The sequence below is a fragment of the Rousettus aegyptiacus genome, unplaced genomic scaffold (assembly GCF_014176215.1).
Source record: "Rousettus aegyptiacus isolate mRouAeg1 unplaced genomic scaffold, mRouAeg1.p scaffold_m13_p_10, whole genome shotgun sequence".
NCBI classification, from domain to species: Eukaryota; Metazoa; Chordata; class Mammalia; order Chiroptera; family Pteropodidae; genus Rousettus; species Rousettus aegyptiacus.
In genome coordinates, this window is record NW_023416285.1 from 35491718 (window position 1) to 35510562 (window position 18845).

Genomic DNA, 18845 nt, shown 5'->3' on the forward strand with positions numbered 1-18845 from the left:
GCTTTACAAGCAGAAGGAAAAAGAAAAAGAAAAAAGAAAAAAGAAATTTAAGTATATTTGAACTAGAGAGCAAATGTGACAGTTTAGAACATGATGATGAAAAACTAATTTGAAACCTAATTATTAAACAGAAACTTTGTCCTTTGAAACATGGATGCATTAGAGATCGTGTCAATCAATTCATGGAGCTGGCACAGAAGTCATTTTCCTTGGGAACCATATTCTCCTTGAGAGAAATTGAAAAATTATACTGTGAATTCTAAATTGTTTTATTTTTTTTCCCTGAGGTCAGTGATCAGTGGTTTTCTGACATGGAAATGTTTTATTCTTCTACACTAATCAATGGCTCCAAGCTTTATTGTATGTGATTACATGCAATTCCAAACACAGGGAAAAATTGCCTTCTTGGCAAACTTTCATTTATTAGGGCTCCTCCAGTGCTCTGTCATTACTGCCAATCACCAAACACACCTTGCTTCCCCCCAACTCTGTGTTCAAGGTGTGGAAGCCACGCCTTTCTTTTTAATCATTGATGCAATCTTGCCACCTACTCAGACAGCTTCTAAATCAAGGAATAAAGAGTAAAAGTTCAGAAACGTAACAGCACAAATGATTTGCTCTAAATTCTTGTCACAAAACAAACAGTTTAGTAAATCAGACACTCGCCACATTCAAAACACTGTGTGTATCTCCTGAGTATGATAAATACATAGCCTACTTCTGACTTTTGCGGGGGAAGGGGACTTTTCACAAACTTTTGGGCTTGGTGCTTCCTGAGTTAAATGGTCTCATTCATAAGTACAACACAAAACTGTATCAGTCTGAGATTCTTGTTGGGCAGCCATGTGTCCTAGCCCCTTTCCTCTTTTAAATTTTAAATACTGCAAAGGAACCATTTTCCCTGTGAGGCTCCCACACTTGGGATGAAACCTTCTCTGCGGAATTTTGGCACCCTATTAATTAGTGGTTATGAGTGGGAGCTGCTCTCTCTCAGCAACTCCTATTCTGCCATCAGTCAAGTGTGATTCTGCAATAAATTCCCACGAAGCGAACTATTTCTGGTAATTCTCCCTAATTAACACCAGGCCTGCTAATAATACATCAGTACCTATGTGTTTCTGATATAACCAAGATCTTGTCTGAGACTACTCAAAAAGGGAAACCGCCAACCTAAATTAAGCTTTTGTGGGCAAAATGGATTTTACATGTAGCTCTGTAAGAAAACCTTTGATAATCTTATATTGGGAACGTTTTGACCAGAAAACATTGAACGACTGGGAGGCTTGTTCTGGTTTGAGCACTGAATGGGGATTTATTGTGAACACACACTGTTGAGTCTTAAGCCTATAAATCTTGTACTGGATTACTGTTTCTTAACGAAGAAATGACAGATCTCTTATTTTGTCGGTGCATTTTAATGTGCAATGACGTGATTGATAGAAACCAAACAGCAGCTATTAAAATGTCAGATGCAGACTTGATGCCCTTATAAGTTTGGCTTCTGGAGTTTAATATACTGTGAGCAAATAGACTTGAATTTGTCTTTTATTCCCAATATACAGCCTGCAACAGAAACATTCCCCTTAACTTTATACAGTTGGAAAAAAAATCTTACTCAAACCTATAAATAAACGAGGAATAGGTGAGCCTACCTAGTTATCGAATAAAGTTAGCTAATGAGATCGAGACGTGCTATGCATGAAGTAACGGACCCAGGTCAATAAGAAATGTGAAAATATAGATGATGACTTAAGTTGTTTAAATATGATAGATAATACAATGTAATGCTTGATACAACAGGATACTCCTGCCATAAATAATTTCAATAATGAAAAATTTTAAAAGACAATAGAGCTTATTCATCAATTTGCAAACATTTGTATGTACACTATGTGCAGAGAATAAAAATGGATTAAAGTAGAATAAATGTGACAATATTTCCAAATGTTTTATTTCTGGACATTTTGATAGGTGACTAGCATGAGAGATTCTCCTGAGAATTAATACATCTCTTCCTGTTCTGTGACCTCAGTTTTTTCCCACAATAACTTACTAGAAACCACTTGCCACCCCAAAAGAAAAACCAGGAGAGCTTGTCTACATCACTGCAGCCATTTATTTATTATGTGCTCATTAGGGTGTTACTATGTTGATTACACTTCTCATATGGTTTTTAATTAGAAAATACATCCAAAAGCAAAAGCAAAACAGCACAGACATATATAAAATTAAAAACATAATGAAACAGAAAATAGAGATTAATAGAAAAGGCAAATGATACATTAAGAATTCAAACCCAATACCTTAAAACATTAGGGGATGAAGAGTGACAAACTGAAGCCACGTTAGATCTGTGTGAAATTATTCAGTATGTTTTCCCTTCCCTATGTCTGAAAAGCCTCTCCTTTGGATCACAAAAATGTTAACATGCTACTAGATTCAGAGGGAGAGGAATTATTTTCTATAAAAGTGTTCCTAATATAGTACCCCTTGAAAATGGTACCATGAACACATTTTGTTGTAGGTAATTTTTAAACATAATGCTGCACTAATAATTTGAAAATTAAAACAGTTTGTCTTAATACTGACCAGACATTTAAGTTTTAGTTTTAGATTCTTAATGTAACCTGAATCAACAGAAATGTGTAAGCTACTATAAGCATAAGCACAGAAGACCATTTTTAGGCTGCTACTGTGGAGGGTAACGTTCTGTCCTTGTAAGTCTAGAGAAATTTGAACCTATCACTAGCATTTTGAAACAGGGAAATCCAAATAAGGGATGTTTTAAAGTTATGTACTGTGATTTTAATCTAGATTATACTAAGTACGGCATTTCAAAATATACATCTAAAGAGACTAAAAGTAAATGCTCTACAGTAAAGATGTAATAATTTAAAAAATGCTACTGACATGGAATATTTATAATCAGAAAAATAAATATTCAGGGAGCTCGCCAGAAGAATAAAGTGCTCTGCCAGTTATTAAAAGATTAATGCTGGTATGTTAAATATGGCATTCTCCACTGGAAAATAGAGATTCTTCTGGGTTATGATCAATATTTATTTCATAAGATTAACTGTTTTAGTTATAGATATAAAGCTGTGCCACAGAAGAGAAGGACAAAGCACACAGACAAAATGATAAACTAGGATGTAATATTACCCTTTTAGAGATAAAATTTAGAGAAATGCGACATTATGCTCCATGAATAATATGCAGGAAGAAAAGTCTATAAAAATGATACTGTTAATATAACTTTATAAGAAATCCAGGTCAAATAAAATTCTTCGAAGGAACTACCACTGACTTACCAAATACAATTTTTGTACATAATCCATAAATGCAAAACTAAATAACAACAAAAAAAACTTCTACCACCTCAAAACAAAACCACCAACTTATTTTATGCTGTGTAAAGCAAAAGGCTGACATCAAGATATGTGACAAGGCACATTAGCCAGCATGTCTTCTATAGGTAGTTTCAGCAGCAATGAAAAATAATACATGATTCAGTTCCAGCACTTAAAAAACAAAAAACAAAACACAAAAACTTCCTGCCTCCCTGCAAGATGCAAGGTGAGGAGGTGGTTTGGCGTTACTATAAGTGAAGTATTCAGTTTGCCACTTTGTGTCATCTTTCTCATTCTTCTATCCCCAGTTAATTATTATCTGTATATAATTTAAATCTGCTAGACCATATATTAACAACTTTCAGGATAGATGCCTTGAAAAGTTCTTAGGGAGGTTAAACAAATATTGTAGCTTAAAACCTCCCTCTATAACAAACATGTACACAATGGAAGTGAAGTAATTAGGAGTGATGGTGCAGGAAGGACTTGGGGCTCAGCCTCAACTTTAAAAGCACCTTGCTCCAAATGAATTTAAATTATAACTTAGTGGGATCATGGGCTTCCATCCCATCTGAAAACAAAGAGAAAAATTATCAAATGCCATAACTGCTTTTCTTACTGGGAAAATATCAATAGGATCTACAATTTTACCACAATTGTTTCTCTTCATGTCGTATCCACATAATTTTCCCCAAATGAAGAAAACAAATAATGGGCTAGTCTGAGTAATTAGTCATGTGCCCTCCTATACTACCAAACCTCTGTGAATAAAAGCTTTCCAAACTTCATGATCACCTTTAGAAGTAGTTCATTTATTATTGAAAGAGAACGATCAAAAGAAAAACACAATCTAGATTTTATCACATCCCCAAGCCAATCTTTTTTTCTCTAATGTAGAATTAAAGAAAAAAATACTCTGCAAAGAGAGTTCTCAAGCCTTCACTTGTCACTTGCAACTATGAAACTGATTCATGATCTGAACGGGGGAGGAGAATATTTTGGATACAACCATCTTCTTTTCTACTAATTCTCTTTATCTAGAGAGAAAACTGTCACAGTTCAAAGTTATCCAATTAGCTTTTTACCTCAGCATGAAGGAGGGGGGAAAAAGGAGTTTGACTAATATAAGCGATAAAACATACACAATGAATAGGAAAGGCCATATTTTAATCAAAGGCAAAAATTCGAGATTTATAAGTCATATGGTAGCTTTTCAAAGGGATGAGGAAAAATATAGCATCTCTTACTGGCATGATGCATTCTGATGAAAAATCTCATTGACCTTTCCTACTGGAATGATCAATTGTAAGAGAAAAAAAAAATGTACACAGTTTGTAAAAATTGACACCTACTGACAAAATGCTCTGTTTAAACTCCTATTTATCGTTCTAAAGATAAACATTAAAAAAATAAATGTTTCACTTAATGATAAAGTATAAGGCACTTTCATTGCCTTTTACAGATTTTTTCATAACAAGGAAAGAAACCATGATTATTTCAGCACAGAAGTTTGAGTTTTTCTAAAATTTAATTCTTTGCTAACTTATTCTAAGATGAATTTAATAGTCAACCAGGAAATTGATTTTTATGAAAGTTATTTTATGGGCAGAAAATAGGGAAAAAAGTAATAATAAATGCCAAACTGTCTCTTTACGTTATGAAGCCAAATATTTCTTCAAAGACTCGGTTTTTAAAGCTGGAATTTATCCCTTCAGGGCCACCATTATTTTTCAAACTCCATATAAATATTAAATCTAAAAATTAATTGGTAATTTTAATTCTCCTCTTTCTTTTCAAATTTATTCTCTTCTCCTGAACTGTTAACTTTCAAAAATTTACAGCGTGAGCATGTTTCTTGCAAAGAGGCTTGTCCTTCTTGGAGAAAAAGGTCTGACCTTCCAAACTTTCACAACATACCTGAAAAAGAAAGCATTGTATAAGAGAATATCATTATTTTATCAAGTATGTAAGGAGGGAAAACTGAATTTTAACCCAATGGATAACATGACAAAGCACTTTAGTTGGTTGTGTTAGATACACTGACTGACATTTCATAATTACTACATTTCATGGACTCTTTCAAAGAAAATGAAGAATGACTTTTTCTTAGAATGCATTCTAATTTATTTAAATCACTGACGATTATTTCTCTTTATTGGGAGTTAAGCACTTAGCCCTAACAAAAAATTAACACATAAAGAGGTCACATTAAATATAATTTCTCTTCTCAAATTCTTATCAATGCTTTTAAACTGTGGCCTGTTGTAAAGAACCAAAGCATTCAATAAGAAAGCTCAATACAACTGCTTTGCCAAACATTTCCAAGCCCCCAAATACCCAGGCACAGAGTACCTAAGCATTCTTCCTAATGCATTTCTCTGTTTCTTGAAATGAAACCCTGGTCAACATCTGGCTATTAGATAATCAGACAGTCAGTTAACTAACCACATTTATGTCATCTGGTCTTTCCTATTGCCTTTGTTCATTACAATATTCATGAGCAGCTCTACCAGAGAACAGAAGAAGGCTAATCTACTAAAGGTTTTTTGTTTGTTTGTTTTGTTTTATTTGTTGGTTTTTAAATATAGATTTTCTGAACTCTAAGAGATGGATGAGGTAAACTAGACAGGGCTCAATGGTAACATTTCAAAAAATCATTTGACTTCAATTAACATGACTTTTTTCCCTTCATACAATGGGTATTGAAAACTATTAAGATATATTGAACCTTATTTTAAAAAAAAATCAAACATCTGAACAGAGTATCTTTATTGAATATTTACCCTCTAAATTAAAAAGTGTATATATATCTTAAGTTAATGTTAATCTCTGAATCTATACTCATCAAAAATAAAATAAAAAATATTAAATTATCAAATGTAATAGGTAAATATATTACTACATGTAATAATATAAACATATAGTTTATGCCCATTGTTAATTCAATAATAGATTTTTATAATAATTTATTTCTATCTTAAGTAAATGTTTCCAATAATTACTCAAATGCTACAATAAGTTATTTTTTAAAAAAGTAAAGGCCTCTTACTATTTTAAGAAATGTAGAGCTTCTCCTTATAAACAAAAATGTATTAAAAATAGGATTTTCTCTAAAGAAGCAAGCATCTTATTCTGTGCCAAATAATTTCTTTAGTGCCAAAAATTATAATAAACAACCTTCAAAATCACTGCAAAAATACTTTTAGATTTGAAGAACTAAAAGATACAAGAATTATTATTTTCATTTAGGGCTTAGGCTAGAATTGGCCACATGCGCTCCTTTAATTCAGAAATAAAGAATTTACTTACTGAGCATACGAAGCAAGTGTCATGCCAGGTATAGCCCAGAGCCTCCAGAAACATGTCGCCAGCTTCTATGGGAAATTCACATCCACGGCATATAGTACCAAAGAGGGCATAATAATCTGTATTGTGGACGAGAGACATAATTTTAACATGACAAAGCTTTAGAATGATAAAGTTACTAAAATTGGAAAATTTCAGATGGCATAGTATTTAGCTTGAGATATATGCATAACGTCGTTTCTTGTTACCCTTGGTAAATGTTATTTACGCAGTTTAACATCCTTTATTGTATTTTTCCAGGTAACATTTTTCATTTCTCTCCAACTACTTCAATGACCAATTACATATAAAAAAGAACACACAAGTTATCAATGGACATGACTGTTTCGATAAAATACAAAAGAACTTCCAATAATAAGCAACAATAAGACTAAAGAACCTAAATCAAGAAGAAGTACCTGGTATTAGCAAAATTTACAGCATATTTGACTAAGGTAAGGAAGAAAAAAATCCCATAGGAAGCTTCGGTGAGTAAGTGCCATGACCGAGTTTTCTCCCTGGACAACAATATTAGCCACTATTTCTTTTGCTGTATTTTCCTTTCAATTTTATGACTTTATATGTAAAATCATCAGCCAGAGAACAGCATTTATTTGACACAGATTGTATTTATAAAATACTAATAGGATTTCCTTGGGAAGAAAGCAGTTTGATCAGATATTCCCTTATTATTACTAAATTAGAATTTAACAGCATTTTAATTTTCTGTTATGCAGTTATTCTCATTACTCGTGTTTACTCATGTTTCACTCTTTGGCCTTTGATATTTTCAATCCAACTCAGGCTGAAGGAGAAAGTAGGCTGTCTTTTGCTACTTGATTTACCTTTCTTAGAAATTTTCAACATTCCTTTGTACTATTTGTTCAACAGGGTCCTGTGTGCCAGGCACTGTTCTAGGCAATGGTTAGGGGTATAACAGTGAAGAAGACAGATGTGGTTGCTCTCCTCATAGAGCTTATATTCTCTTTGGGAGCAGCATGTCATTATTTATAGTATTTTAAAAATAAATAGCAATTTCAGGTTGTAATAAGTACCATGAAAGAAAGATAATAGTGATGCCATATAAAATAACCGGGGGAGATGTATAACACTACATTACACAGAGGAGTTAGGTAGGAAAGGCCTCTATGAGGAGGTAATAGGTGTGCTGAGACTTGAAAGAGAAAGGAGGAGTCACTACAAAAAAGCTTGGGAAGAACATTCTACTTAGGAGAAATAGCAAGTACAAAAGCCCTAAGGCAGGAACAATCTTAGCATGTTTAGAAACAGCAAAAGGGGCCAGGTATGGCTAGAATCCAGGTGGCAGAGATAAGGCTGGCAAAACCAGCCCTAGTAAGGAGTACAGTTTTTGCTGTAGAGGAAGCCATGAAGGGTATCGAGCACAATCTGATTCATATTTAAACAAATATTAGCATGACTGCCTTTAAAGGGCTGAGGAAAAGATTCACCATCTAGTTGGTGATTATAATGTCCAGGCAAAGGGTGAAAGTAAGTGGATTTAGTGGCGACAGCTGAGGTGGAGAGAAATGAATAAATTCAATATATACCCTGGGGGTATATGTTAGAGGTTCTGAGAGAGTGGAAAGTGAGCCATTTATTGAAATGGGAAAGACTGGGTTAAGAATAAGTCTGGAAGGTTAAAGAAAAAGAACAAAAATAGAGCAAGGTGATCAAAAGTGACAGTCAAATAAGTCTCCACTAATGTGTCTCCCTTCTGTAAACAATTTTCGGGTTTTAACAATGACCACTTACACTGCATTAAATATGATATTAAGGCTAATTTTATACGAGTTTTTGACCAGAGAGGGACTGTGCCAGTTAGTCAAAGGTCTTACAAAACTTTTAAAACAAGCAAATAGCTCTTTCTTCAGAAGAATTAAGTGGAATTACAAAATGTGAAATATTCTGGTTGAATGAGGGTAAGCAGCTTGCAGCTAAACTATCCCAAAATGGCCCATGGGGTAGTTCACTGAATTTCCACAGGACTTCCTGGGGGACAGTCTAGCATAGTTCTAGACTGGTCCCAAGGAGCTAATAAAAAAAAAAAAAAATGAAAATGAAAATAAAAGAGTACTAAGTGGGCAAAGGAGGATTCAGTGATGTTGACCAGCCTCCAGCTAGAAGCGGACTGCTCCTTTAACGTGACTACTGTGAATATTCCCTTTTTTCAGCACCACAGTGTGAATTTCAAGAGAGAACCATAATAAAACTCCATAGTGGAAATGCAGCATAGTGAGTGAAGGCAGGATAAAGGACAAATATTTTATTTCTGAAAAATGTGTTTTATTAATATCTAAGTAAGGGTAATAATAGTAAATAAATGTTATGAAAGTTCATTTACAGACTTTGGGAAGGAAAAGGAAGTGTCCAGAGTTCAGGTAATAAGATAAATGTAGCAGATTGGTCCTTAGAGTGTAGTTTATTAAAAATAATTTTACCAAGGGAACAATCCAAGCTAGGATTACCCTGTCATTCAGTAAAAGTAACAAAGGATTTCTAATTTACTGTCCAGGCAATTGCCTTAAAGAGCAAATCAGTGTCATACTCAAAAGTTGAACATTTATCATGTTTATAACCATTCAAAATCCACTTACTAAAGTACAAGAAGTGTCTTTAAGCTACACAATTTGATAGAATTTATATCCACAAATTCCTGGGGATTCAAGCTAAATGTTTTTCTACCATTTTATGCTTACATCTCAATTAAGTTGAAAATATGTTTTGACAAACATTATTTTAAAAATTTACATAGCTTTTTTTTTTTGCTTTACATTTGAGTAACATCAAATGTTCTTAAAACAATTAGGAAAACTATTTTGCCTAACAGTTCCTTTCAACTTTGCAGCAATATAAGAGTTGATATTTTATCTTCATTCAAAACTCAAGAAACTAGTGACTTTAGGATCTTACCCGTCTCACAGTAGGGTTCACCATCCTCCAAGTGAAAAACATTATTACGAATGGGTTTTCCACAGGCCACACACACAAAACAGGAAACATGCCAAGTTTGTTTCAAAGCATTGATGACTTCCTGTTACAGAAAGGTAATTGTATGTATGTATGTATGTATATATATATATATATATAAAGATAATACACAAACGCTCAACCAATATGCCCCTTTTAAACTAACCCAAAGTAGACAGACATGCTTTGTCTTTGCCTTGAGCTTTTTACCTAAACTGATACACTATATAACACCTGTATTTTTCACAAATATGTATCAATAAACTTATTTAAAGAATGATTACTGAGTTAAACATTATACATGCAATGAATAAGAGTAAGCATTTCATAAGTTTGCTACTATACCTTCTGCTTTCTTTCAAAAAGTGTCAGGAAACATTAACTTATAAAGGTTTCATAGTATTATCTTGAAAATGTCACAGAGGAAGGGCAAACTAAAACAAACCTATACTTTGGTGCATTATGGAAGCAATAACTTAATCAGTATAATCCAATCAATTTAACACATGTTTAGGATTCTGGAAATCAGCTGTGACTCTACTAAGCACACACTCAAATGAGTGTCTAAAATTCGAACCGTGAAGCATGGATTCTAGTCAACAATGGACCTACAGTTAAAAATACCAAGTATCAAAAACTTGGGCCAGATTTTGATTAGTAAAAGACATTTTGAGAAGTTGGTTTTGAAAGAAATCATTTCTTCAGATTGAGAGAAAGAGATGGAGCCATTAAAAATCATTGTTGAGAAATAGTTAATACATGGAAATTTACTCTTTCCATAATATCTATCACAAAAAAAGAGGATGTTATACATAAAGCATGGCTATAATTTTATAAATAAATGATTTATAAGGAGTGAATTGGAAGAAAATCCATCCTAAGGTTAACAGAAATTATCTGGGATTGGTAAATATACAGGTTATATTCATTTTGCTGTTTACATTTTTTATATTTTCTAATTGTTATAGAGTGAAATATTTTATTTTATTATAGAAAATACTGTCAAACTAAAAAGATGACAGGATAAATTCTTAACCATTGAAAATGCCATAGTTTACTACTGAAGGACAATGGGAAGAAATGGCAGTTAAGATAAAAAAAAAATCACCATGAATGTGTAAAACAAAGTTACATTGAACCAAATCATTTCCCAAGGCTTCCAGCATATACTTCTCTTTCTATACTTGAAACACACTATTCCTTCTTTAATAGGTAATCGGTCAACTAAAACACAATCCAGAGAATCTGTCCTTTTAGCAAAGATCTGGTCCATCTCTGAAGCAAAGAGTATAAGATTTCCATTTCCTACAATCTCATTTGATTCTAAGACTCTTACTTGATTTCATTCTACTAATTATTCTAGAACTCACAGAATACATTTATATACTAAAATAGTATTAATATATTCTACTTTTTAACTTGTCATTTGGGAAGGTACAGCCTGAATTATTCTATCCTTTTGTTCCCAACATGTTGTACAAATTAATAATATAGAAATATTTCATGTGGTGTATTTATAATTTTTAAGTGTCCTCAAAGTTTTAGACATATTTAAAGATATAGCATAAAATTAAGACTACTCAATAATTCATGTTAATTTCTCTCTTAATTGATAAGAATTTAGTTTCATTACTATATTTTCATACTGAGAATATTAGAATTCAGCAATGCCATTTCCAAATTCTGTATGAGTTGTATGAATTTCATATGAGATCAGGCACCTTGGCTGCTTCTATGTAAAATTCCAACTCCTGGTCACTCATAGAAAATGTCTGACTCTAACTCTGTAATTGCAAACTGGGTATTCCGGAGTAGGAAATTCATTCATTCATTATTATTTATTATATATCTGACTCCTAAATTATTCCCTTTTTGCAAAATATATTTTTAAAATGTAGTTTTATTATTTGTCTATACATGTATACTCTCATAAAACTGAGGTTATATTTTTAAACATCATATGCATTCAGGAAAAATATATTTATAAGCCTCATGTTTTATATACTTCACGAGATCTGTGCCCTATGCTTGAACCTTGACAAATAGGGAAATGCAGCTCTCATAAAAGCTATGGAATTTAATTTAAAACAGTGAAGGTGTCAGTTTTGAGAACTTTGATGTGTGTGGTCCTGTGCGACCTCTTCGTTCCTGAGCAAACAGGGTCCTGTTGAGGTAGCACACCCACAGTAAATTATTTTTCCCGCACAGTGGCTAGACTTTCACCAGACAAACCACCACTCAGTAAGACAAAACCAAAGACAACTTAACCCCATGAGTCTGATCCACAGAGGTCTATTTAGTTTTGCTTTACAATAATAAACAGTGATGAAAGCAGAGAGGGGATCAAGGAGAAAGAAAATAAAAAGTCAAAGTGAAAGATTTTGTAACAAAAATTATTCTGCTTTAACATTCATTCAGAATAAAAAGATTTCTAATACTTACTCCAAGGATCTTCCTTTGGCATCGACCACATTCAGGAGCAAAGAATTTCTCATAGCAGAGCTCACAATACAGGGCCCCCTTTTCCTCCACAAATCCAATGTAGGCCATGGTATTTTTGCAGTGAGCACAGTTAAATTCTTCTGGGTGCCAAGATTTCCCCAGTGCCACTAGAAATGGTCCCCTGTCAGAAGCAAAGAGATCAAGTTGGCTCAGAAATAAAAGTTTCTAAAGTTTGCCTGGATAGAACTTCTTTTATATAACATCAAAACAATTAAATACTTGCTCAATTCTCCTTCTCAAGGACTGAACACATGGCTGCTGTAAATTTCCAAAGGAACTCTGTGCATTTATATGAAAAGGTGTGTGTGTGTGGGGGGGGGGCAAGTAAGAGCACCGAAAGGCTATATCCCCTCCTTTTTTCTGTTTTCAAGAGATTTGGTAGTTATGTTTTTTAAGTTGCAACAAGGGAGTCTGTCATGATTATGATTGAGAATGAGGATAACTGTGACAAAAAATAAAACAGCCAGAAAAAAAAATATGGTTAAGGCAGAGATGAGAGTATGACATTTCTAAAAAATAAACAAAAGAAAAAAATCTCAATTTGGTAATGTCAGAGACTTAAAAATAATAACTACTGAGAAAACATTCTAGTCATTTTCTCTTTTCTACATTTGTTTCATATATTTATTTCTTAACTTTATTAAAATACATCAAATTCTCATCCTCCGAAATGACTACAGAAGCTGTAAACTGGATATTAGAGGTTGTTTGAATCTACTTAGAAAGGTTTTATTTAATTCAAACATGACTTATTTTAACACACATTTGTATCAAGGTAACAAACATTCATAAAGAGATTTTTTTCCCCTATTAAATACCGTACAGTCATGAACTAACTAAGATGGGTTTGGTTTGCTTGACAGGAATCCATTATGAAGTCTTATCTAGTCATGAAGGCTGCAGAGATTAACCATTCTAGCCTCTGCGACATAGTTTTTAGTAGCTACATCACACTCATTTTTATTCACAGAGTGGCTTTACCTCCAAGGCACTTTTACACTTATCTAATTTGTCCATGCAACATTCCTGTGAGATAGACCAGGGCAGTTATTACGAATTCAGTTTAACAGATGGAGAAGCTGAGATACAGAATGCTCACCAGATATGACAAATGTCATAAAATCACTGATTGAGTCAAGGCCAGAAGCTGAATTTCCTGATTTCTAGTACACTGTTCTAGTCAATTGATATTCTGTCTTTGATCTCATTACCACCAATTATCATCACTGAGCTACTACAAGGTAATTGTTATTAAGTGTCAGATACCTGACTTCCAGGCAGGTTATAAATAGAAAACATCACAGTAATAAGCATCATAAGTCGAAGCAATTTTTAGCCTTTGATGATAATATAAACCTTGATATTCGATAACTATCTCCCACTGGGAAAGTCTTTGCAAATACATTGATGTTTACACAGAAGCAGTACCTAATTCTGCTAGAGTCAAGAAAGAAGAAAGGCTCTTGATGAATGACTAAAATGTGTTCTGTGGTAAGAGTGTGTTTTCTAGCCCCACTTTTTGTTGCCTTGTGTCTTATTAATAATACGTAATTTTATATAAGCTAGTGCATGCAGCTCTCTTAGCATTTGAGACAAGTGGTTCATTATTACTATTATTATTTTTAAACTTTAGGGTACTATAGTTTTGTTATCACTAAAAAGGGATGCCTTTGTTAACTAAGTCCTACTAGGGGAGAAAAGGGGCCACAGAGCACCTCTGCAACCAAATATGTTACTTTGGGCAGGCTGCCCCTCAATTTGTAACTGGTTTATAAGTAACAGTCCTACTCAACGAGTTCCTTTATTTCATTTTTTCAATATGTATTTGGCAAATAGTTTTCCTTCAATGATAAACCAAGGAGTCACAACACTCAAAGCTAGACAGTTTTATGAGTGCTCTGAGCTTTTCCCCAGGTGGATATCTGGTTATATATGCTTTAAAATCTGCCGGGCTAAATTTACTGTGACCATAACATAAGAGTGTGGCAGAACTTGAGGGTTTTATGCTACCACTGGCCTGGACATTAAAGTAGTTCGAAAGAACTTACTAAGGTGATTTTTTGTTAGGGCACATCTTCAGCTCACACATAAACCTAGATGGCCCCTTCATATAATGATATTATTGAGGTTAATATTCTTAGGCTCCTCAATTTACAAAAGAAGTCAGTCAACAGGAAATAGCTCTCTGAAATCCACCTTTGCTCTTCCTCCAAGTTGCTGCTGAAAGCGTTGTTAGATCACACGGCCATTTTCACATGGACTCCTTGAAAAAATTCCTTTCAGAGTTTTTGAACAAGAACAGTTTTGGTCTTCTGAGCAATAGATTTATTTTTTTTTATCTCACTGTCTAGTAATTTACAAAATTAACTTCCTTTTCTTGTTGACTACTAGAAGGCTTAAAACCAAATTTAGTCTAACCACAAGCAAGTATGTATACCATTGTTTTAGGCCTTGTCTAGTCTCAATGACAAATTTGTCCAGTGTTCACTTTTAATAGTCCCATTCAAGATTTTCTTTTACTCCCTTTTGTAATTTAGAAAGTTTTCTTATATTTCTTGTATTGTTATAAGTCTCTTTGAAAGCTTTTTGGAATAGAGTCCACTACCAAAAAATAAATAATATTCTCTATCGAAAGGGTACTTTTGAAGGTATTTCCGTAGTTTATCAAATTTGAATCATGAAAAATCTTAACTACAATAAAGAAACATCCTCTGCACCTTTAAAAAGTGAGCTGAAAATGACCCTTGCTCCTGCCAGACCTCCTTTCTTAACAAACACGCTCAGCGCAGATACTGGCCTAACCTGACACTCCTTGACTGTGCTGAAAGAGCATCTTTCTCCATCAATGCCCTTGAAGTTATGTACAGATTAAACAATAAAATCTTTTACATATAACAAAGTACTGTCTTCTCTGTGTCAGCAGAGACTAATTTAACAAATTTATTAACACAGGATTAACAATGAAAATGTTTCTCTTGTTCTAGGTAGGATTGAGTTTCCATTTGCAAACTGGAACAACAAGCTTGGATAACTGCAAAGTGGAATTAAGTGTATTCAGCTACCTCATAGTACTCGGCACCCTGTGTGCTCTGACTAAATACTTGTTGACTAAAAAATGAAGGGAGAGGAGAGAGTTAAAGCATTGATTGGCTGTGAGAAGGGAACTATGGCATAAAACTTTTCATCCTATTTATCTTCTGTGAGACTGATGACAAAAAGGAAAGAAAAAAAAATAGGAGAGACAGGGAAGGATGCTAAGGTTAAAGTTCAGAGGAAAAGAAAAACCTCACAAATAGGAAAGGATTAGCGAATTTCCACAGGTACAATCTAACAAGGACTTAACTTCAAAATCAAATGCTTACTTCTTGCTGCTCTTTGTTATTTAACTCTCATAACAACTCTCAGTGACAGACATTAACTCTATAAATAGATGAAGAAAACATACGGAAATTAGCCAACTTTTTAAGATCATGATGATGGTGAACTGTAAACCTGGAATCTTCTTCCAAGCCCCAGCCATTATACATTAAAAATTTTATTTGACAAAACCTTACCACATCAATAGACATTAAAAACAACAAAAAATCAAAAAAGTTAATCAATAAATGTTAAAAACAAGGCCACAGTAAAAAAAAAAAAAAACTTACATGTTCAATAATAAATATGGAATCTGATATTCCACTTAACTAGATATCATAAATAATAAAAATGTATAAGCCAGTTTTATCTCATGCTCAGTTTTAAGTGAGAGCCTAGCATGAGCAGTCTTAAGAACAATACAGCTAGAAGGAGAGAATGAAATAGAAAAGATTATTGGGAGAAACCACAAAACACAGGCACAACACACAGTCACGAATCGAATAATACACAAAGACACATGAGGGAAGAGAAGAGAGTAAAAAGGAATTAAACACAGTGACTATCTTTCAAGATTTGCAAAATTAGAAATATTAATGATCCTTCCTGAAATTTAAAAATAACGTATTTTTGACACCCTTAATTCTTCATTTCCAGTGGATTATGCCCAAACTTTCCAATTTGGAACATTAAAAATATACAATTATTCTTTCATTGCTCTTCTTTACTCTTTAATTCATAGCTGTTTAAAATATTGCATTTAAAAGGCTGTAAGGCCAACTATAGCTATTAATTTTAAAGACATAAAGGACATGCTCTTTAAGAATAAATGCACAGGTAAAATGAGCCATAACATAATAGGCTAAAAAAGGCTATAACAATTGACAATTTTTTAAAAAGTATACTGGAGACAATTATAGTCTATATACTGAGGTTATTATAAAAACAGAAAAGCAGGAGAAATATGATTATATATATTAAGACAAGTAGGATATAATTTCAACTTGGCAAGACTAATATCATACATTCTTCCAAATATTTTTAAATAGTTCATTCATTGTCTGAATATTTACTGAATGAAATGGTAAGTGCCAGGCACTATTCTAGGATCAGAGACTACAGCAAGAAAGAAAGCCAGAAAAAAACCCCTGCTTGCATGAACTTACTTACTAGTATGGGGGGAAAAGACTATAAAAATGATAAATGAAATACATGGTATGTTAGATTTTAAATGCCAAGGAGAAAAATGAAGCAGGGAGGGGAGACAGGGAGACTGTGTGTGTCTGTCTGTGTGTGGGAGGGGTGCGGAGCGGGAAAATTTAAATAGGGTGACCAAGAATATCCTGCTATTTGAGTAAAGTCCTCAAGGAAGAGAAGGTAAGCCATGCAAATATCCAGGAGAAGAGAATCTAGACAAAGAAAACAGCAATATTCATGACAGTAAGTCTCAACTCTCAATCTATGTCTTACTCATAAATCTTTCTCTGTGTATTTGGTTGTTTCCTTAAATTCAAGGGCTACCACATTAAGCCAAGAAACCTTTTATTTTCAAGAAAAACTTACCCAGAAAGGGGGAAAAAAAAAAAAAACCTTTTTGTAAAAGAGTACACAGAAATTGAAATGGGTGTGGTGAGACAGGCAAGACACCGCTGGCCTCTCCGTGGGGTGACTGATAGGGCTCTCCTTATGAGAAAAGTAGGAAAATCACTAAGCGAGAAATAATTTGGTAATGTTAAAATTCTCTCTCTGGAATAAACAATGGGTTGACTGAGTGTGACAGTCTGGTGCTGTGCTGCAGGCAAATATAAAACAAAAGTGGCTATTTAAAAAAAAAAATTCTATATCTAAGAAGTTCAAGTACTATCAATCCCTTACTTCTTTCACAAAAATGCTAAGTTAAATATGAATGGTCCATTTAACTCCATGTGACACAAGTGGTCAACAGGTTAATGCCACTAGATTTAACAGTCAAGAAATAAGCTGGAGGTTTCATAAACCCTTTCTATCAGGGAAACTAAAATGTGGTTTTGGCTACCTCAGTCTGATTTTCTGTTTATTATATCAGCACTCCAACAGTCAATCTATTCATGAATGGAAAAGTGGAAGCAATGTACCTCTATAATGAATGGACTTAATCAAAGCTTCAACAGAATTTCCTAAAATGTAATGTTCTACCCATCTGTAAAAAGCATCTAACTAATCAAAGTAAGACCTAAGTAATACAATTTAGGTAAAACATCCATAATTTTTTCAGCCAAAAAATTTTAAATAGATCCAAATAAAACAACTGTGCTGTTTTAAGCTAAACATAAGAAAGAGATAACTGATTCAGTACTAACATTCAGTGATTCAGGTTTGAGGTTTTCCAGAAACAATTAACTTTGCTAAAAATAAAATAAAATACAAAATTTGCCTTAGCTTGCCTTTACTTAAAAAATATTTTTGAAAATTTTAAATACTTAGAATATAAATTAAAACTATAAATTATAAACAAATATAAATTATACTAAATTATACTGTGGAAAATAAACAATATAAATTATAAAACAACCTTAAACTTTTCAGAGTTTGCCAGGTTGCAATATTCTATATTGAAAGTATCAAGCTGCAACTGCTGCTCGTTTTTAAAACAGGTGTCCAAGAGAATGTCACCTGATCTAATGTCTCCTTGCTTTGGTAAGTGATACCAAACTAAGGCCAAGAACTAGAATAATGCTTTGACTAGGTCCCTGAACTGACCACAATCTATTCAAGCTGCTTTAGCATTTGAGCACCAAGCAAATATGCTATGTTAATTACTGTCATAAGATATGGACATGAACTAATCTCTGTTCTTATTAACTTCCCTAGTAAATGAAGCTTTAATGCCTAACCAATAACAATTGCTGAGATAATCCAAAGCAATGTAGAATTTAATAAATGAGGAAGCATTAAGTGATGGCCATTCGTGTTATTAACATAATATATATTTACTTCGCATGGAAAGAAGGTTGTGCATTAAAATTACATCCTGGTCTAGCATTAAAACTGAAACTAAGGCAGTAGGAATAGAGAATGTATTTTCTATTTTGATCTTCATATTTTCTCCATATTAAGTTTTTCAGATGTGCTGGTAGTAGTGATTACAGGATGTCACAGAATTTGATAATCGGACAACATAAATCAACGACTGATATGATTTGACATTTTGTTAACCCATCCGATTATTTGCTTCAAACAGCACACAATGACTTCTATCTCCATAAAGGGTGTTTTTACCAAGAACATAGAATCCCTAAATACTAGTCTAAAAAACCAAAGTAT

At 33.3% G+C, this 18845-nt stretch overlaps 1 protein-coding gene across 19 annotated transcripts in view; it reads right to left on the reverse strand.

The window, feature by feature from the left end:
• Positions 1-2098: 2098 nt before the first annotated feature.
• The window catches only part of PDLIM5 (PDZ and LIM domain 5), a 177851-nt gene continuing 161104 nt past the window's right edge, over positions 2099-18845 (reverse strand). For all 19 annotated transcript variants that reach the window (XM_016144331.2, XM_016144326.2, XM_016144333.2 and 16 more), the window contains 4 exons: positions 12126-12306; positions 9627-9747; positions 6660-6775; positions 2099-5267 (listed from right to left, as the gene is read on the reverse strand). In XM_016144331.2, coding sequence (XP_015999817.2) covers positions 5178-5267; positions 6660-6775; positions 9627-9747; positions 12126-12306 — 508 coding nt within the window. In that variant the 3' untranslated portion in view covers positions 2099-5177. The remainder of the gene's footprint in view (positions 5268-6659; positions 6776-9626; positions 9748-12125; positions 12307-18845) is intronic.